Source organism: Mytilus californianus, unplaced genomic scaffold (assembly GCF_021869535.1).
Source record: "Mytilus californianus isolate M0D057914Y unplaced genomic scaffold, xbMytCali1.0.p SCAF_4, whole genome shotgun sequence".
Classification (NCBI taxonomy): domain Eukaryota; kingdom Metazoa; phylum Mollusca; class Bivalvia; order Mytilida; family Mytilidae; genus Mytilus; species Mytilus californianus.
Window position 1 is genome coordinate 113,522,191 of NW_026262690.1, and position 22,906 is coordinate 113,545,096.

A 22,906-nucleotide genomic window follows, 5' to 3' on the forward strand; every position below is an offset into this window, starting at 1 on the left:
ATGCATATCACAAACAGACTAAAGTCAAATTACCAAATAACTGAGAGTAGGGACATTTCACTATATAGTGTTGGCATAAAATCAAATAACTAAGTTAAAAATATTCTTGAGAGAGAAAAAAAAGACTTAAAATAACTTTTGTGGTTTTTTAAATGAGAGTTACTTCCCCTACATCAACAACATTATACATTAAAAATTGCATTTTATAACCAAACTGATGCAAAATAACTGAATTATTGAGAGTATGGACATCTCAATATAACAGTAGAAAGTGTTAGCACAAAATAAAATAAGTAAGATAGATATATTCTATGGGGGAAAAAAACACTTAAAAAATAATTTGAGAAAATTGGTTTTGAAAAGAGTTCCCTCCCTTACATCAACAACTTGCATATTAAATATAAAAGTAATGCATTTTATAAACAGATTGAAGCCAAATTACCAATTATCTGAGAGTAGGGACATTTCAATATAAAGTGTTGGCATAAAATCAAATAACTAAGTTAAGAATATTCTTGAAAGAGAACAAGAAAACACTTTAAATAACTTTTGTGGTTTTTTTTAAATGAGAGTTACTTCCCCTACATCAACAACATTATATATTAGAAATAAAAGTAATGCATTTTATAAACAGACTGACGCCAAATAACTGAATTATTTAGAGTAAAGACATCTCAATACAACAAAAGTAGAAATTGTTTTCATAAAATCACACAACTAAGTTAGATATATTCTGGAGTAGAAAAAAACACTGTAAACTTGATCTGGAAAGTTTATACTGCCAAGAAAAGTATTAAACATTAGAGTAGAGTTTGGTGATATTTACTGGTAGTATAAAAGTTGTGACAATATAAAGCTGTAGAGTTCTTATTATGCAAGTAACTAAGTTAGATATAGAAATAATATTCAATTTTTTGCAATCTTTTGGATTTTTATTTTTTTATAATGAGAGTTATCTCCCTTTTACAACAAAAGACATGTTGTTTGTTAAATTTTTTTGTGGGTGGTACTAGTATAATTATGCAATTTATAAATATACAGATATATGTTTCTCCAATTTAGTGCAAATCGGTTAAATTCAAAAATTTATAGCAATAAAACATATATTAGATATATTGTGACAAAAAATAAATACTGAATGCTGTACATTACATCTATTACAAACACAAAAATACTCACCAATTAAATATTTGTCTCTCATTTTAGTTCCAATGACTGGCTTATGATAGTCACTGTTAATTTAACTTCTCTAAAGATGAATGATTTAATAATATAAATATTAATCTTTCATTTAAATTTAAATTCAAAATCTTAGTGTCAAAATTTTATCTAGTAATTCATATATATTAAGTAAGATATCCTTATCTTCTATTAATGAATATGAATAAAAACAAATTAGTGGTGAATGACTTTAAGAAAGCAACCCATTTACCTTGACTTTTTTCATAAAAGACCTGCAATTTTTATATCTAGATGGTATTTCTCGGTTAGTTAACCACTTAGTGCAGAAACTGTGTGGTGGAGCATAATAAACATCTATACATTTGTACTACTAAAATAACGAGGTCCAATTTGTTAGCTGGCATGATGTAAAAACAACGAATCAAAGAATTCAACTTTATAAATAACTTATATAGGACAATGGTGTTGATTAAAAATTATACCATTTCAGGTCCTTTTGTTTTCCACACAATTGATATTACCAATAATTAACAAGTCCCAGGTCAAATCCGATACCAATACCAATAGTATATGTCTCATGTAGTTGCCGGTTGTAGTAAGAAAACCAGGTTCAAACAGAAAGATTTTGTAAGCAGAGAAAACTGTGCACCTTTTAATCAGCATGACTTTATCAGATGACAATATGAATACAAAAAATCCAGGCTAAAACTAAAGCGTAGGTACTTTAATTCAGTTACAGACACAGGATGGATGTCGCGGGTGTGTTCTAGTCTTTTGTATAACATATCTTATCTACATAATCATCTTCATGCTAAATGCTGTTGCTCTTATTGGATCCTTAATTTGTTGGGAAATTCTTCTAAACATTGTATAATGAAAGAAATTTTTAAACAAGATACAAAAAATGTCTTTATGTTTTGAAAAAAAAATTGGAGGGAAAAAACTAAAATTATTATGATTCCTTAAGTAAAAGTTATGTAATTTATAGTATCTTACTGGGTTAAAAATGCAGTATTTAATTAGAATAGACATCCAGGGTACAGATTATCTCTTAAAAATCTACATTACCGCTCAAGTTGATGGTATTTGAGCGGATGGTGACACCTAGGAGTAGAATTCTTAAAGTGTGACATACTCGACAACTATTTATTCATTGCAATCTTCACCTATCTCCCTGCCATTTGGCACTAAATCTCTAGTTTCTCTTGATTTTTTTTCTCTCACACAGACCTGCGTTCTAATAGATGTCATTTTCAGAATGACTTCACTTGTTTAAGTATTTTAGCACTGTAAACAATGTTCTTTATGGAATGAATATGACAGTTTTACATGTTGAATCAGAATTTTTTTAAACAATATAGTTGATGGATGGGCTGGGTGATTTGACAGTGTTTTTGTTTTATTTTTTATTTTGTACATTTCATTTTTCATTACATTTTCGCCCCATGTGTCTCAGTGGAGAACATTAGATAAGATCTCATAGATGAGGAGCAAGCTAAGTGTAACACTGATTTACGATGAGAAAACTTCATCATCAAATTTACAACAATATTTGTCATTTGTGTAAACTCAAAAACCAGAAAAATTGTTCTATTAGTCATCTGAAAGTTTTTGATTTTTTATGTTTTTACTTGTTTGTTTGGTTGTTTTTTTTAGGGGGGGGTGTAGTTTTTCCATAGGGCCATGCATTCATTTATTACTTCATTATCCTTCATCTAATCAGTCCCACCCCTTCTCCTCCCATATTTAATTATCATCCAAGTACTTGTGTGTGACCCAAGGGTTGACTGCAGTGGTATTGACCTCTGTTCAGCAGTATATTTGGTATATAGAATCCATATTGAGGGGTATCTTGGGGCTGTTCTGGAAGTATAGATACTAGTATGCAGGTTAGACCAGAAGGAAGACATTAAATCAATGTACCTTTTAGGGAGAGTTCAACACTTGCTGCAAATCAAAGAACAATTGCAAGAAAAATTGTAGGATACGTAGGTAACTTGTTGAAAGGGAGAATTTCTGCTCCCATCCAATGTACACTATTTCTACATTAGCGATCAGAACTTCCAATTCTTCATCCTAGTCAGCACTATCATTAGGATTTTCTCATCCTGAATATGCATGAAATACTTGCCACTGAACTTTAAGTAAAAAAAAATCAATCAATTGTAAGGAAAATTTCATTAAGAAGCCTCATCCTATCTCCATATCTGCCAAAATGGTCAATCCTGGAGACTAGACTTAATCACAAGTTGTACAAAACAACAATGGTCAATCCTGGAGACTGGACTTCGTCACAAGTTGTACAAAACAACAATGGTCAATCCTGGAGACTGGACTTCGTCACAAGTTGTACAAAACAACAATGGTCAATCCTGGAGACTGGACTTTGTCACAAGTTGTACAAAACAACAATGGTCACTCCTGGATACTGGACTTCGTCACAAGTTGTACAAAACAACAATTTAATGGTCAATCCTAGAGACTGGACTTCATCACAAGTGGTACAAAACAACAAACCTCTATTATGATATAAAGATTGTTACTCTGTTGGGTATATGAGGGTCTTGGTTTTGGGGGGATGGAGGTCTTCAATTTAGTATTTTTATAATATTTAGTCTATTTTTCTCTTTTTCTTTTTACAAATGTATTTCCATAATTCTTTTTTTATTATATTGAAGCTCCAATTATTCTCCATTATTTTTTTTATTGCCTATTTTTCTGTATTTTTTATTTTTTCCCCCATTATTCACTATTCTGTAAACCTTTATCCAGTTATTTTATATTCAATTATTATTCAATTATTAAGTCATTACCTTGTGCCCCATGATGGCCCCATCCCCTCCAAAACTTCTGATTAAAAGTAATAATTGTGATGTCAAATGAAATAAACTTTCCAAAGCACACTCTCTATCATCTAGTTTCTTGCATGCCCACCCCCCTAACTCCACCTACAACGTGATCAACACCAGGGACGGACTATGTACTTTATTATATTATCACTGTTGAAACAATTATCTAAAATTTTGTCATTCTGTTAGTAATATTTCTTTCATTATGTATTTGTTTACAATCGTGTGGAAATGAGCCGTCAAAATTCTTTGCTTGATTGGAAATTTTAATAAGACAAAACATTGAAGATTCCTGGTCATCCTATTAAGCAATGCTTTTTCTCAATTAAGTCAGCGGGAGGCAGAGAACTGGTAGATAATGTCTTTGTTAAATAAACAACTAGAGTGCATTGCAAGATCATTAGAATATAAACAAATACTTTTATATACTCGTAGTTATGACAGTTTTGGCAGTTTTACGATGAAGAGATTTTTTTTAGGCTCTTTGTATTTCGTACTTTAAAGTACTTAGCGAAGTAATGATTTAATATTTGGTAAAATAAAATTGGTTTATCCAATAAAAAAAGCTTTTACTGTATAAATAAAGATATTAAAAAGTGATTACATGTCTTTATAGTGTAAATTACTTCAAATATTACTTGATAATTGTGGAGTTTTTTTTAAGAGAAAATTAGTAAACTTGAAACACAAGTTATAAATGATTGTGAAAAAGTTTAAACTTTCTTTTTGCATGTTGTCACTTTTCTCAGAATTTGGTAAGAAAAAGTCAGTAAAATCTGAATCCAATTATGGATAAGTAATTACTTTAACTATCTCAAATTATTTTAAAGTTGAAATTTTTGCAGTGTAAATAACTTTCTTAAAAATGAAGTTTTTTGTCATTTGGAGAATTTGGTACTGATTGTTTAAGTTTAATATATTCACAACTTTTATAGACACTGGGGAAGATTTATAGAATGACAAAATGTTTAGAAACCTGTCTATTGTTGAAGGGGCATTATAAAATGTTGTATAGTTATTTTTGTCTTAGGGTTGCTGTCTCATTGACATTTATACCCCCCCATCTCCTTATATTCATATTAAGAGTTATATTTCTTAGATATTTATAATTGATTTCATATCTTTATAGTGTAAATAACTTGAAATATTACTTGAAAATTGTGGCGTTTTTATGAGAAAGTGATTAAACTTGAAACACAAGTCATAAAAAGATTGCCAAAAAGTTTTGTTACTAAATGCATGCAAATATCACTTTTCACTGATCAGTTTTAAATAAAGTTAGTAAAATTGGAATCCAAACGTATTCATTATTTTTAACTATGCCAAATTAGTTTTACTTTATCAGTCTAATAAACATTCTTTAGAACTGAGGATAGGGAACCCTTAATTTACTTATATTATACATGTATATGAATATGATTTTTTTGGCTGTCATACTTACTAAGGATGTGTTTTCCTTATGTGTTGGGGTTTGTTTTTTTTTTCTTTATATTTATGTTAATTGTATATTATGTCACAAATCTGTCGTATTTTACATTATCTGTATGACAGTCAAGTATTTAAATTTAAACTCAAATGAAAGTTTTTTTTTCTTGGAGAATTAGCCGTTTCAAATCTAAAGGACTATGGGTAATTTTATTGTGCGTACCCAAAATGAAAATAATGTCACGTCATAGGTCAAATTTCTATTGTTTAGGATGTTTTAACCAATCGCATCATTTTGGTGTACGCTTTTGAAAATATTACCCAGAATGCACTATATTCTGAAATGGTGAATTGGTGTTGATCTTAGTCTGCAATTGCTTCTCTTTAATCTTTAATTTATTCACAACTTTTATAGACACATATTGTATAGAAACAGATATTATCTATTTTATTGTTGAAGATTTTTATATTTGCCTTCTAGATGTCTTATAGTAATTTTTGTTCTTGGGTTGCTGTCTCATTGACATATATACCCCACATCTCCTTGATGACAAGTGGTGTGGTCTGTAGTAACTGTCTAATATTTTCAGTATTTCTTGTTATCTATTGTTACCTTGGATGAGTTAGATTAACAGAAAAGTTTCTTTTTTTAAGCCCCCGCCGTAGCGGAGGGGACATTAAGTTTTACCCTTGTCTGTCTGTCCATCCGTACGTATGTCCCAAAGAGTTGGATTCTGTTTCTCTAACTTTAGTTTGCTTCAACCAAATGTTATAAAACTTGTACACAATGCTTATTATCACAAAACGCAGTTCAAGTTTGAATTTTGGTGGTGTCACTTTAACCGTTCTAGAGTTATTTTTTATTGGTTTGGTTGTTTTTTTTTGTTTTGTTTTGTTTTTTTTTGGAGGGGGGGGGGGGGGTTCAGGCTATAACACTACATCAACAAAAATTTAATAATGTTACTGATCATAATATGTCTTGTAAACCGAATCAATATTCAGTCTTTATATTCTGCTACTTTAGAACGGCTACATTAACGCCTGAAAGTCTAGTCAATGAAAAATCGTACAGAGAGCGCCAATCATAATCCTTGATTCATGACTTTTTATAGCACAAAGAATTCAGGCCCTCAAAAGTGGGAGAGCCATTCATAGCCTGGGGTCCTGGCTAATCTTGTCAGTATACAATGCGCAGCTAGATATCGGGCCGGGATGCCAGGCTAAGCCATTCACAGTGAGGGACTGAATTATTCCATTTATTTTTTTGCAATGGTTCCATGAGTTGTCTCCCTTAGGTTTACACTGCTGAGCCTGTGGTAAGATTTTATGTGTTCCCACTGTTGTTTAATATTCTGGGGGTTCAAGATATCATGTTGATTTGTTTTCACTTTTGAAATGCTTTATGTTTTATTATGACAAGAAGGTTTCAACTGTAAGAATATTTAAAGACTCATTAAACTGTAGGGCTGTCACCATAAAACCTAGTTTAAACAGTACCACTCTTGTAGAATGTACCTTTAACAAGTCAGGATTTAATTTGGTAGTCATTTTGAAATTATTGTGTGCCATTAGTTTTTCTTTTCGAAAGATTAAGTTTTATTAGTTTAAAAAATCTCATAGGTTTAAGTGCATTTATTACTCACTCTTGTTGACAATTCATTTGTCAAACCAGAGATATAATTTGTGCACTGAGTCATGCTACACAAGATTCCATTTTTCCATTGGAATTTCTCTAATTAACTCAACTTTGTTATTTCTTATATAGAATGGATAACCTTTTATCTTTAATTAGGGAAAGTAAATGATAAGTGACTCCCTAAGGAGTTACATGATAAGCCCTTCAGTATAACAGGTTCTCCCTAGGACTAATGTCCCATGTAAGTATATTCACAAATTGATTTTCCACAACATAAAATTGCTATCAAATTTTGGTTTCAGAAAGCTCCTTTGATATGGTGCTGTAATTCTAATTATTGGCCTTGTGTGTGTCAGCAGGGGAGGTAATCAGCAAAGGGAGGTAATTAAGGGTTAATTTCATACACCCTGCAGTTTGCACACTTCATAAAATATTTGGTTAATTATCATATTTCTTGATGTTTGCTTGACTTTATGACCATTATATAGTTCATACAATGCTGTCTGTTATTGATGCATCCTATGTGGATCTATATTTAATTACTTCAATTAATTAATAGATTTCTTTCAACAGCTGCAAAGTAAACCATAAACAAAGAGACATCTTGCTGAAACAAAGCTGCAAGGTAAACGACAAACAAAGAAGTTTCATATTGAAACAAAGGAAGTTTGTTTGTAAACATATTGGTGTGGAATTTGTCCAGCTTTGAAGTACATACTGGTCTTGAATACTGGGGATACTGAATAAAATAAGCTGCCAAACAAAAAAATGGATGTTAAGAATTGACCAAAAAAAAGGGGAAGGAAGGAAAAGGGGGAGATGGGGGAAGGTTGATTATAAATTGTGGGAAACGGAAAAAAATATATAAATTAGTGAGAATATAGGGGAAGTTTGGGAAAAATAAATGTATAGAACTTACAGAAGTCTGTAGAATATTATATAACATATGTTATAATGAATTGGAATTAAATTTTTTAAATATTGTGGAAAAGGAAAGAGAATAGAAAATTTTAATTTTGGGAATGTTAAGTTTATATTTGATATGAAGAGTATATATTTTGAGTAAAGGACTTTTTTCTACATGGATGCAGGGGACCTCTGTGGCCGAGTGGTCTAAGTAGTCTAACTACTGTACCACTAGCCTGTTAACATTGAGGTTGTGAGTTTGAATCCCGCATGTGGCAGGTGCATTCAAACTCCAATCTTAATTGACTAGAATTGTCAGTTTTCCTACCAAAGGTTGTGGTTCTCTGGGCACTCAGGCTTTTTCCACCAATAAATAAATGACAGCCATGAAATAGTCCATAGTGCTAAAAGTGGAATTAAAGCACCAATCAATCAATCAATCTACATGGATGCCAAATACAAAATTTCTTTTTACATGTTTAAAATATTTTATCTTTTTTATTTCACAAAGTTTATGTGTGGCACTAAGGAATTGATTTGATGTCATTGAATCATTAATAACGAATCATTTTTTGTGGAATAAAGAGTAATTTACACTTTGTTGATCGGCAATTAACATGCTAGTAAACAAATTATCTCCCTTTCATCAGGTAAAAAAGGTAAAAATTATGTTCAACCTACATGGTGTGAATGACTAGAATCAATTACTTCGATACCTTGATTCTAAATATTAATTTACACCTTTTCATTTAGCTTTCAAATTAGGTAAGGCATCTCAGTGGTAATGTTTGATAATAAATAATTGATAGTAATTTGCACTTATTTACATAAATAATTAACACTTCTAGGTATAATTGCCATTACCTCTTAAAAATGTTTAAAATATTATTATAAATATTAAATTCAAATCAGTAAAGGTGTCGTATTTTTCACACTTGAAATGTTATTTACACCATTCAGGGGGAAGTAATTGATATCAAAATGATAATTTTCACCTTTTTACACTTGAACAAGGATTTTAATTGCAAGATACCATAACTATCCTTGACCATTAGAGAAATCAATTGTATTGTATTGACAAACAGGATAGGTCAGTTTTATCAAGGAAGTTATATAGATTAAAACTGTAAAACCTGTGGTCAAGCTGACCACATCATTCATTTTATAGATAGGTACAAACAGGTAATTATAATTACCTCCTGCCAATTAGATGGTATTGGCAAGGGAGATAATTGTCCCACCAGATGTCCCAGGCACCTGTCTTTTTACTGACAAACAAAATCTGTGTATTGATTAGAAGTGGGTTAATTGGTTGGAAATTAATGTTGCATTTCAGTTTAAAATTGTAAGCAAGTCATTAATTGTAACAACTGTACAGTCAACAAGTTAGGTACCCAGTGTGTCATCGCCAGTGCCGTCAGAATATTTGTCAATTAGCTGTAAGCTGGGTAAAATGAGATGTCTTTCTAAAACAAAGTCAGAAACTTTGAAGTTCATTGACATTTTTCTTTAGGATGATAAACCTCTTATAATTAATTAGAAATAAGCGACCCAAGTTTTATTATTTTGATTATTTAAAAAAAACATGAATATTGAATTTTTTGCATTTTGAATTTTCTCTGACTTATTCATACCATTAAGAGTCATATGAGACTTTTTTAACACATAGTAGTTGCACGAGTCATGTATAAATTTGTGGCACCTATTTCAATTCACATGTCACATATATATTTTTAGAATTAAAAAAATAACCCAACTATCATCAGGTATACTCCACATGTTTTGAAAGGACAGAGAAAAATGGAAATTTTGAGCAACTAAAAAACGGTACCTCAAACTGGCAAAGGGGGCCATTTTAATAGGGAGGGCAACAACAATTATGCATATTTCTGAACAAGTGACCAACTATTATTTTATATTCCTATGAATAGTTCAAAACATATAGTTTTTGAAAAAAATTGGTATAATCCAAAACTTAAGGACGTTCTTCTGCAAATTCAAAAATTATACATGGAGTAAAGTAATGTTTTTTTCTTTCCAACATAAATTTCTTTTTAAAATACATTCCTTGAAAATTATTATAAAAAAATAATAAATGGGCATTGTGTATCATAAATTTGTGAATTGTTAAAATCTGAATTAAAAACAACTGAAAGTGTGGATAAAATATGTATGAATATTTGGAATTGTTAATAAAGAAATAAAACTGTTGGGAATTGTCAAAGGGGAATAGAATTATTTGTAATATTAAAAGTATTAATTATAAATAATTAGGAATTATTAAAAGTGTAAATAAACAAATTGTGCTTTCATTTGTAAAAGTATGAATAAATCACAAATGTGTTATTTGAAAAAATAGGAAAAAAAACCATTGGGAATCATAAAAAAAGTATAATAAAAAAAGGTAAAGTGAAAATAAAAAGGATTGTGAAATGTCATAATGAAAAATAAACAGTGTGATTCATAAAATATGAATAAAAAGAAATTGTAAATTTGATATGTAACAACAACGTCATCATCATTTCTTCATGGTATCCTTTGTTAATTCCATCAGACATTAAGACCTGGTTAAAATATTTAGTAAATTACTAAGTCAACATTTGTTATGTTGTTAATTTTACATCTGTTGTAATGCCTCATGGCATCGCCCATGCTCCAGTGCCAACCATCCAACACTTTAATTTCCATAAAACCAGGATTTACTAGGCTTATGGCACTATTAGTTTTTAATTCTGCTGGTATTTGGGTGGTACAACAATTATACAAACGGGCTGTTGTAACGACCTCTGCATTGTTACGCAATGTTTCATAGGTCTTAATATAGATCATTTCAGACAAATCGTTAAAACAGTTTTATGAAAATCAGGCATAGTGATAATGCAATTTCGTATGCATCATCTTTGGTTTGGGTAAAATATTCTAAAATTTATAAATCTTTCGATGCATGGATAATGAGTAAATAATATTGCAGGTTGGCATGTCTTGATCTCTGCTGAATCAAGGCAAAGTGCATTTTAAAACAGTTTCCTAAGAGACAATCAATCTAGTGCAGGTGCACCCGTTTTTAAATGAAAAATAAGTTATAATGATCAGCAGAGAGGATTAAAAAAATGTATGATACAATTTTTGTGTGAACAACACGTGCTCCTGGAATAAACTTCGTCAGGTAACTATACTTCAGATCAATAGCTTGGAAAGACAAAAATATAAAAGTTTGTGGACCATAAACAACAAAGGGGTCTAAACAGAACCATCTTGCCTTGGAGAGTTGTAGTTATGAAAAATAACACTTTATATATTGAGTGTCTGAAGCACTATCCAGGAATGCTCACTCTGAGAAATTTAAAAGCCATAGCTGTATAAATACTGTAATACCTTGAGGAGCTATATGACCAAAAAGGAACCTAAGATAAAAAGCCAAATGCAGTTGTTAAGGTCCACTTTGTCTGTCGGGACAATAGCAATAACATAATCTATGTGCATCGAAGAACTAAGGGAACGACCATTTAACTTCAAGGGGGTAGGGGGGTTATAGTTTTTTTCCTAAAAAAATATTCTGATCCCAAATTTGATGAAAAAAAATATTGTGGTCAAGCAGATGACAAAAAAACTATTCTGAATCTAGATTTTCCCCATACCTTAAAGTGTTAAATTTTGAAAAATAATAATTTAATTGATAACGTAGAAAAACTAAAAAAAAATGTATGCGCTTTGCGTGAACAATTTTTTCTGACTCAGACAAAAAAACCATAACCCCCCCCCCCCCCCCCCCCCCCACTTTGAAGTTAATTGGTTGCTCCCTAATAGCTGTATTATATTTTGCAGCCGTTTTTGATCCTGAAGTCTGTTCACAGTACTGGATTCTATTGGGTTTTATGGAAAGCTTAATTATAATGAGTAAGAATCTAAATTTGTTGCTTCTGTCTGCATTCTTTTTTTGGCTAAATCTTTTTTTGGCTAAATGTCAAATATTCTTTCACCATATTTAATTCTTGAAAAAAACATAGCAGTTTGATTGGAGGGATTCCTAAAATATTTATCTGCTTCCATCAGTGGGTTTTAATATTTAAAAATAAGGAGATGTGGTATGATTGCCAGTGAGACAAATTTACTATCCACCTAAGTTCAAATGAAGTGGATGTAAACAATTATAGGCAACTGTACGGCCTTCAACAATGAGAAAAACCCATACCACGTTGTCGACTATAAAAGGCCCTGACATGAAAAATATGAAACTATATTTAATAAAAAAAAAAACTAACCACATAATTTGTAACAATCAAATTATGCATATATTATGACAAAATATTGAATTTTAACTTTAATCGCAATAAAGATTTTCTTAATTAGTTTAGATTTCAGGGCTAAGTGTGTTACAGCAGTAAGAAATTTTATAGAAGATTGATTAAAGTTAAGGAATTTATGTGGTCATTTAGTATCTGTAAAACTCATTACTGTGGTCAAGCTGACCATTACCTTGACCTTCCTGGTGTTGATTGACCAGTCTTTCATCAAAAGTAATGTTCTTGAGTAGAATTGGAGTAGAACTGAGTTTTCAATGATCCATGGGGTTTTCCTGATTTAGATAAATTATTTTCGGTCAGTTTTTCAGGAAGTCCTGGAAAGCCTGGCGTAATTAACTTTTCAAACTTTTGATTTAATTAACATGCAGTCCGGCATTTCAAGGTTGTAACTTGAGATGACTTGTTCATGGAAGAAATATTGTGCTGAATAACATTACATGCTTTGAATTGATAACCTAATAAGCTTTATTTAATATATTTTCAATAATTTATTTATTTTAAGAATTTAGTTAGTAATTTATTGGAATAATTTGTGTTTGTTTATTTATTTACATTTTTCCTAAAACAACAAAATTTAAAACCTATACATTGAGATGGACAATGTTAATGAGACATGAATATGAGGTGGAAAACTGACTAAGAAATACCCAAATTTTCACCCCTCCTAAGCCCAGTTGTCACAAATCTAGGAAAAAAGTCACAATAATATAAAAGATTGTAAATTTGGTATACAATGTAAAATTTTTGAATATATATTTAATTTTGAATAGATTTTTATTAAGATGTAGGAAGAAATATATATACATATATGTATCATATGACTCTAATGTATGGAAAAATCACAAGGAAATTATTTTAAATTGTATGGTAGTTCATATCCACTGGATAGTGTTTCAGATATATATTTCAACATATTTTAATGTTAGAATATAGGGGTATGGTGTTTCAATGTAACATCTTTATTGCGATTTAATAAATTTTCAAAATTATTAACAAAACAAAATGTTGTCCATGGAAAATTTTTGAAATGGAAAACAAGGCAAATTATATTATAAAGAGATCCCTAAAACATTTTAAAAGTTGACTTTATATCTCAGACCATAAAATGAATTATATTTCCAAATCCAAAGACTAACCAGCAAGTGAAATCTTCATGTTTCTTTTTTCAAACATCATTGAAATGTAGGCAGGGGCACTTTTTCCCTTTTTTTTGGCGTTATTTTATCTTTTTTTGTATTGGTGATGGTGTTCTCCTTAATTTTTTGTGTTTATGTGTTATATTGTTGCTGAATTATATACGGTAAACATAGAAAATTTTATCTCATGAATGTAAAAAGTTGCATGTCTGTTCGTTTTATTTTCTTACTATTGGATGGTAATTAGCTATCAAAATTAGTCATCGGCGCACTTATGATTACGTTAAAATATGATTAAAGACCAAGACTTTAAATGATTGTACTTTAAATCCCAGCATGCAATACCAGGAGTTAAGTCACTTCTACAAGAAGTAGTAAATAAATAATTTATTGATTATTGATTTTCTTCTTTATTACTGCACATTAAAGGGGCACTAGCTACGAGATATATAAAAAATCTAATATATGATTTTTTTTTTTGTTCAATCATTAATGAAAGTGAAAAAGTGAAATAGTTATTCGCTTTTAGCCGCCAGTATGGTTGAATTTTGTCAAAATAAGCTAAGAAACATTGATAATGAATTATTCACTTGCAAGTGAATAATTCGACCTCATTGAATATGTATTCATGTGAACTTCAATTTAACCCCTTAGCTAGAGATGGATAACATGTGAATTGTATGTGTAAAGTTATTTAAAGGAAAAGAATGTCAACATTGAAAGTGAAACAAAGATAAATCATTTGATTGACTGATCCGATCCACAAAAAATCATTCTTATACAGGTAAAAACGATGATAAACATATATATTTAATCTATAATATGAAATTAAACAGACCTAGAAAAATCCAATAGCATGAGTTCGCTTAATCTATTTATATCTTTATTTATGTTTACCTCGCTTATATGGTCATCGGATGACTTTGGAGGTCAACTCGATAGTTAATTAGATGGCGTCTAAACTAAAATACACACAAAACAAAGCTACCTGTTACTGTGGATTCATTATTATTCGTTGGATACCAATTTTCGTGGATTTCGTGGGTACAGGTGAACCACGAAATTAAATGTTCAACGAATGACATGTTTTCTATAGGATAGTACGCAGACTTCGGCAAAACCACGAAATTAAATATCCACAGACATGCAAGTTTTCCTTAATCCACGAAAATTGGTACCCACAAAAATAAATGAATCCACAGTATCATGCCCATGTCCTGTTAACTGTTTATTTTAGACTTTTAATAGTTTGGATAAATGTTTTACATTGTTTGAAATCAAATATGAGAATTTGAGTCAAATTGGTGAACATGAATTTGACAGCTAGTGCCTCTTTAAATGATAAAACTTTGTGAATATGTATTTTATGTTATAATGAACATATTTAAACTATAAATAAAAAATCATGAATTTTCCCTTTAATGAGTGTAATTAATTTGAACTTACATTTTTTTTTAGTTATTAAAAAATTATTGACAATACTTTCTAGCTAGGGAAAGGGTAAAATGTATTCTCTCTGACATGCTTCACCTGCAGTATTGCCTCATTACCTATAACATTCCAAGTTAGGAGGAGGTCCCCCTTAAATTTGTAGTGTCAATATTTCTGACAGTGATTAGGTGATGGGTGCTGTTGACTTATCATAAAATCTTGTAATATTGATATATCATTATCATATTATTAATATTTATTTTATAAACAGGTGATATGTCTGGTTATTCACTTGATTTCACAATTAACTGATTGACAGGGAGGATAATATCTGTTTAATATTGACAGGGAAATATCTGTTTAATATTGACAGGTTGACACTGGGTCTCTCATCTGTATCAACAGAAAACAAACAGAAATAATTATTGGTTTATTTTTAATCGGGGGGGGGGGGGGGGGGGGGGGGGGGGGGGGGGGGGGGGTTTCCCAGGTGGATATATTTATCCCTAAAAAAGTTTTAACCAGAGAATTCAATTAGTAGATTTTCTATTATAATTTTATACTTTTAAATAGTGGTATTGTTATAAGTAAATAAGTAATTAATTTTAAGAATAGGTAAATTTTTAACCGGCCAGTGTTTTTCAAATTTTATTAACGTTAGTACTTTTCCCACTGTATTTGATGCTTATCTTCTATTAAATATTGGAATTTAGGAGTATGAGTAAAAGAATTTAGGACAGTAAGTCACAGGACAAAAAGTCACATACAAAGAGTCACACTTCAGTTTTGAGATTATTTTTCTTTGAATAAGAAAATACTTATTTAAAAAAAAAGTTTTGGTATTTCTCTTGAACTATTGTATATAAAGAAACTTTGTAATTAAAATTTATTTAATAGATATCAATAATTGTTGAGAAAACAAAATGTCAAAGTGGCTTAGTACTTAAACGGCTTCATGGTGCCAAGAAATAGATCTTTGCATGATTAAAATTTAATAAATTTTCATTTATCAAGACTAAAGAACAATTTCCTAAACTGTAAAATGAATATATGTAATAAAAAGAAAATATTTCAAGATCTTTCTCTTATTGTCAAAAAATAATTTGTGACTTTTTGTCCTGTGACTTTTTGTCCTATCAAATTTGTGACTTTCTGTCTGTTTACAGGAGTAAAAACAGATCAAAATAGGTTGACAAAAAATTGTCTTTCTGCAAATGGTTACCTTGACCAGCATGTTAAAAATCCAGCTCTGCATTTCAGTTTAATACAAAGCAGGTTGCATATTCATATCTCAACAACATATGAATGTAATATTTGCCACTGGACATTAAAACAATAACTCATCATCATCATCATCATCTTAAATTACTAATCACTAAACTATTGAACATTTTAAATGGGAATCAAGACAAATAGAATGTTTACCAATGAATATATACAATCAGATCAATGGCAACATTCAAAGTAAACTACTAAATCAAAGTATAAAAGGCATGAAACCTTTTCTCTTTCATGGTTCTATACAGAAATGACAGATGATTAAGTGAATATTGAAACACTTCACATTTTTATTGACATGAAAAAATATTTTCTGGCTTCCATCAGCTGATTACCTGTTAAAAAACACAAAAATAACCAAGTCCAGATGTTAACCTGTAAGATTGTACAGAAAATCGGCAGGGGTTGACAGGTGTTTGGGATAACTGTCTCCATGTAGTAATTAATATGTAATGATGATGGTTCACCATGTAAAATCCATTTCTTCTTTAAATTAAAAACATTCATAAGATTCTGATTTTATTGGGATCTTTAAGAAGTTTGTAATGACTGTCAAAAAGTAACCATATCACAATTTAATTATTAATCTTTGTGGTTTTTGGGAAAGTGCATTTTTTAATATGATCATGGGAACTCGTGCAATCAAGACCCTAAATTATACTTTTAAGCTTTTAAGTGCATGACTGGGGAGGTCATATGTGAAATGATTTTTCATACTTGACAACACTCTAAATTACTGTAAACAATATCTTATTAAATAAAAAGTATGTTTGGCACATAAAAAATACACATATGGTTCTTGGTTATGGATTTTTAATTTTAGTAATGTCAAATTCAATGAAAATTGATATAATTCAAAGTGATTCAACACCCGAAAGTTCAAATGCATTAATTTGTTTAGTTTTCATTTGAAATTCTGATTGTTTTTTATGTACAAGTTATAATTTATTTTATTGCAACCAGAGACATATAATACAGTTGTATTATTGGTCCATGTGGGCGTAAAGTGCTTTTTCAATAAAGTAAAGTAATTAAATGTATATGTCACTGTTGCGACCAAGGATTTATAATTACTTATACTATTCATCCTTTTAATAATTTTAGTATGATTTTTATACGACTTGTGGTCGTATATTGGTATGACGTTGGCGTCGTCGTCGTCTTTGTCCGAGGACACATTAGTTTTCGCACTCTAACTTTAGTTTAAGTGAATGGATCTCAATGAAATTTTACCAAAAGGTTCAATACCACAAAAGGAAGGTGGGGATTGATTTTGGGGGTTATTGTACCAACAGTTAAGGAATTAGGGGCCAAAAGGGGCCAAAAATAAGCATTTTTGTAACTTCCAAACATAACTTGTGTGTAAGTGTATGGATCTCTCTGACATTGTACCACAAGGTTCCATATTTTAAAGGGAATGCTGGGATTGATTTTGGGGGTAATTGCCTCCAAATTTTAGAATTTAGGGGCCAAAAAGGGGCAAAAAACTAGCATTTTTCTAGTTTCATGACAATCACTTGTGTGTAAGTGTATGGATCTCTCTGACATTGTATCACAAGGTTCCATATCACAAGGGGAATGCTGGGATTGATTTTTGGGGTAATTGCCTCCAAATTTTAGGAATTAGGGGCCAAAAAGGGGCAAAAAACAAGCATTTTTCTAGTTTCATGACAATAACTTGTGTGTAAGTGTATGGATCTTTATGAAATTGTACTACAAGGTTCCATATCACAAAGGGAAAGCTGGAATTGAGTTTGGGGCTAATTGCCCAAAAAGTTTAGGAGTAAGGGGCCAAAAAGATGCCAAAAATAAGCATTTTTCTAGTTTCCAGACAATAACTCGTGTTCAAATGTATGTATCTCTCTGAAATTGTACTGCAAGGTACCATACCACAAAGGGAAGGCTGGGATTGATTTTGGGGGTAATTCCCTCAAAATTTAAGTAATTAGGGGCCATAAAAGGGCAAAAAAACAAGCATTTTTCTAGTTTCAGGACAATAACTTGTGTGTAAGTGTATGGATCTTTATGAAATTGTACTGCAAGGTTCCATATCACAAAGGGAAAGCTGGGTTTGAGTATGGGGGTAATTGCCCTAAATGTTTAGGAATTTGGGGCCAAAAAGGGGCCAAAAAACAAGCATGTTTCTAGTTTCCAGACAATTACTTGTGTTCAAGTGTATGGATCTCTCTGAAATTGTACTGCAAGGTACCATACCACAAAGGGAAAGCTTGGATTGAGTTTTGGGGTGATGAATCATAAGAGGGTTCAAAAAATTGGGGGGGGGATTTTTTTTTCCTTTTTTTTTCTTTAAAATTTTCCATTTTAAATTGGTTATTTCTGATTATATATAAAAGCAAATAATAATGATATGGTTTGAATAGGTAAATTAAAATTTTTTAAGTTCTTAGACCACTTTCATTCTGTGTGAGAAACCTATGCTGTGTCAAATATTTAATTACAATCCAAATTCAGTGCTGTATCAAGCTTGAATGTTGTGTCCATACTTGCCCCAACTGTTCAGGGTTCGACCTCTGAGGTTGTATCAAGCTGTGCCCCAGCGGAGCATTTTATTGATGGATTACATCTTGCATCTTCTGATAGGCTTTGTGATATTAAAAAAATCCCTTCATATTATAATACTGGTTGTAGAAAAGGCCAAATACTTCATGCCAGACTCTGGTTGAACTGCAGTGGCTTAAATGAACACCTTTTCCAGAAAATTATTGTTCATTCTGGCCTCTGTATATATGGACAAATTGAGAGCAGCAAACACTACCTGCTAGAATGTCATTATTATAGTCTCATCAGGGCACAAACCATTTCCACACTACCAAGAAATGTTATTATACAAACATTAGTTTCATGTAGTTGAAACTCCTCAGTGATGAGGAAAACAAAAATGTTTTTCAAAAATGTACAAAATTTTATTTTGGAAATGTAGATTTGGTTTATAAATCTTATGATTTTTATGTCAACTTATATTTTGAAACTTTGTAATTGAACTATATCTTGTGGATGTCATATTCACAGCTACGACCACAATTAGAAATGATTTGATCGCATCTTTCGATCAAACTGACTTCTGAATAACTGGCAAACCACAGAAAAAGCATGGAATGTAAATTGTATATTACCAGTATATTATAGCGTGTTTCTTTACACTGCTTTCCCAATGTTGTCATCTTGTTAAGGGAGACAGATTTATATAAGTTCTTCTTGTTTTTGAATCACCATTTTTATTATATAATTGTAATTTTGGGCACTTTTGAAAAATAATATATTGTTTTAAGATGTAAATATGTTTATCCCTTACTATTAAACAGTCAATAAAATTTTTGATTTGGCCAGTATTTATTTTTACTACCTGCAGAATTCTTTTAACGTTTTATTTAGAGTGATCTCCCTTACAATTGGTTTTGCCTCTGATTTACATTTCATGCAGTTAATTGGATATTAATTACCCTTAATTATCAATAGACAAGACACTTATATCTTAGTTATATAATAAATGTCAAATTTATCACACCTATTGCAGTTCCGCCCATCTCTCTGATTTCCCCCTCCTGTGGAAACCTACTAAAATTCTCAATAAGTGACATAATTATTGTTAAATGTACTCCATTCAAACTCCCCCACCTGTCATTCTACTCCAACATCTTCCCAAACTCGTTAACACCTGGTTACAGGTAAAAAAAATATCAAAAATGTTTGATTTATGATTTTATTAAGTTTATGGCCAATTATAAACAGTGTGACATTGGAATAACAAAAAATATATTAAATTGATTTCGAATAAACTTTTGAACCCAAATGTGCAAATTGATCTTTATGTTTTCAATCATACTCTGGTTTTCATTTGAATAATGAAATTCAATGCAAAGATGATAAAGTATACATATTTAAATTTATTTTTATACATATCAGGGGGAAAAAAGGGAAATAAATTTATATTTTGTAAACTCTCATTTACATATGATTTATCCTAAACAAATGGAAGGAAATTAAAAAGACATTCTCATTTATCATTTTATGACATGCTTTTTATAAATTTATTTAACTTGTCTCAGATACTGGTGAATGCCATGAAAAGGAAATCATATACATGTGATGTAAATTTTACACATCCATGTGAAGCACAGAATATTGATGATCAAATTCTTGTAGTAAATTAACAGTTTTTTTACTACAATAATGTAATATATGTTCCCTATTGAAATTTTGAAACAAGCTAAAATTCTTATTTGAAATTTATCTATCAAATTGAATGAATTATTGTTATTTGAATCATGAAGATGTATGACTAACAGAATCTTGATATGAATACAGTATGGGTTTATCTCATTGTTGAAGGCTGTACATTTACCTATAATTGCTTACATCTACTTCATTTGAACTTGGGTGGATGGTTGTCTTATTGGCAATCATACCACATCTCCTTATAATTATTAGTATTTATGTTATAATAATTAAGCTAAAAAGAAAACAAAAATTTGTTGTAGAATTTATAAATTACAAGTCCTCAGCTTGTGACCAAAATGCCTTAGTACTCTTTGTTGTTGAAGGGTAAAAAAGATAATTATTTTCCACCTTTTTTGTAATCTATTAAAAGACAATGCAGCTAATATGTCACCAATGAAAAAGAAATAAATGCTGTAAGCATATATGTTGTATAGAACACAGGGAAAAAGCCACATTTATGAACTCAGAAAACTGCTTGAAGCCCTGACGTTGTTTTTTATTCAAAATTATGTTGTGAGGTAATGAAATATATTCTTAGAGTATCTTCTGCAAATGCTTAGATTTTTTGTCTTTTAAATACAAAAAAAAATCTATTTTCAATCTTGAAACAGGACCAAAACAAAAAGGGCTAAACTTTTTAAACTTTATGATAATGACAAAACATTGACTTTTGTCTGCCATAGAATAAGATGTACCATTATTCTAAAGTAGTTGGTTTAATTTAGTTTTTATTTTTTCAGGGGAAAACAACAAATGATAAAGAAGTATCAACTCTACTGCTTCGTTGGAAAGACATGTTACATTACTATAAAGGGACTGAGCAACATTATCTGTTACAAGTAGCTGTAATAAAAGTCCTGAACAATAACACGGATCTACTACTCAGGGATTCAAGTCTATACTGGGGTGAGTACAGGCAGACAGACATGTAACTCATAGCACAACATTTTAAAGCACTATGTTATGTTATGAATACATTTTACACTCTTTGGTACGTACAGACAGGCAGACATGATACTCATAGCACAACATTTTTACAGCACTATGTTATGAATATATTTTACACTCTTGGGTTAGCACAGACAGACAGACACAATACTCATAGCTAAACAGAAGCAAATTACCATGAAGATGATGTTTCAGTTTGTTCACTAAGGATTTGTTCAACTAAATGTACAGGGAAAATATGAATGTTTAAAATATTTATTAGAAAAAAACAAGAATTTCAAAATATTTAACCATTAATTTATTTAGACAAAAGATTTTAGAAATGATGAAAATACAGAGATGACTGATAGTAACCCATAGCCTAGGGAAAAGATAGAAAAACACAAATGTGAAGAAAAATGGGAAAATGTGAATAGAAAACTATATAACAGTAAACGAAAAAAAAAGCAAAAGCAGGCTAATTTTATTTGATAAATGGATTAAAGAAAACACAACAGTACCAGTAACATGCTGAGATTATATCTGGCTACCGCTAGGCACAGTAGAATTATTAATTTGTTTATTTACTCTAAGGTAAAAGATCATTATTCATGGTCACAAATTGACAGATAATATTTGGATGAAGGTATTTATATTTTTTGGCATGTCTGATTGTCCGAGACTACAACCAGATTGAAGAGTAATTCTTGTCAAAAATGAAAATGGTTAATATTACCCATGGTGAAGCCCATGTCAGAATCTCTGACAACTCTCTGATTTATTAAATACTTATGTTTTTATTGTTGTGGAATTGGTAAATATTCTCACAGATCTTGTATTTCTTAATGATTCATGTTGAGTCATAAGGCGAGAGTGAGTTATCAACACAGTGTTTTCATGGCAACAAAACATATAGCTTTTATCTATAGCGATGGCTAATTAATTAGTAAACTGAAATTTAACATCCCTGCCGATGGGAAAATACTTTGTTATGAATATTTTTAATTTTTACCTACCAATAAATATTTATGCTTAACAGGGGGGGATAACTGATTATCAGATATAGAGATCATTATCAGATAAAACCATATCTTGATATGATAAAAATAATGAAATAAATGTTATCAATTAAATATTTATTAGATCTTTGGGAAAATGAAATAAATAGGGATTTAGACATATGTATTTGATAAAATGATGATTATTTATAGGAAAGAAATATATATGTAGACAAAAGTCAATATATTTTAAATCTCTTTGTAAATCTTCAAACTATATTTTTGGAACTCATTTTTTTCTCCAATTTTGGTGAAATTTTATATATCTTTATTTTTGATTTTTTATGATTGCTAAATGATTATTAATTGAAATATAATAAACCACACTTGCTAAATGACATATAATCATCCTTGTTTACTTGAACCCAATAGTTCTAAGCCCCTAAAACATAAAAAAAAAATTTAAATTGCTAATTTAGATCTTGAAGCAGAAGACCATTTGACTTTTAATTCTGTGCAATGGGAAAGAACTTTTATCTTGTGTTAAAGGTTACAAATTCAAAATTCTTTATAATTGGGTTGATACTCTTTCTTT

At 30.4% G+C, this 22,906-nt stretch overlaps 1 protein-coding gene across 1 annotated transcript in view; it reads left to right on the forward strand.

The window, feature by feature from the left end:
- Positions 1–22,906, forward strand: part of LOC127699100 (thyroid adenoma-associated protein homolog) — a 202,207-nt gene that overhangs the window by 157,215 nt on the left and 22,086 nt on the right. The window contains exon 35 of the mRNA XM_052202835.1: positions 21,127–21,292. Coding sequence (XP_052058795.1) covers positions 21,127–21,292 — 166 coding nt within the window. The remainder of the gene's footprint in view (positions 1–21,126; positions 21,293–22,906) is intronic.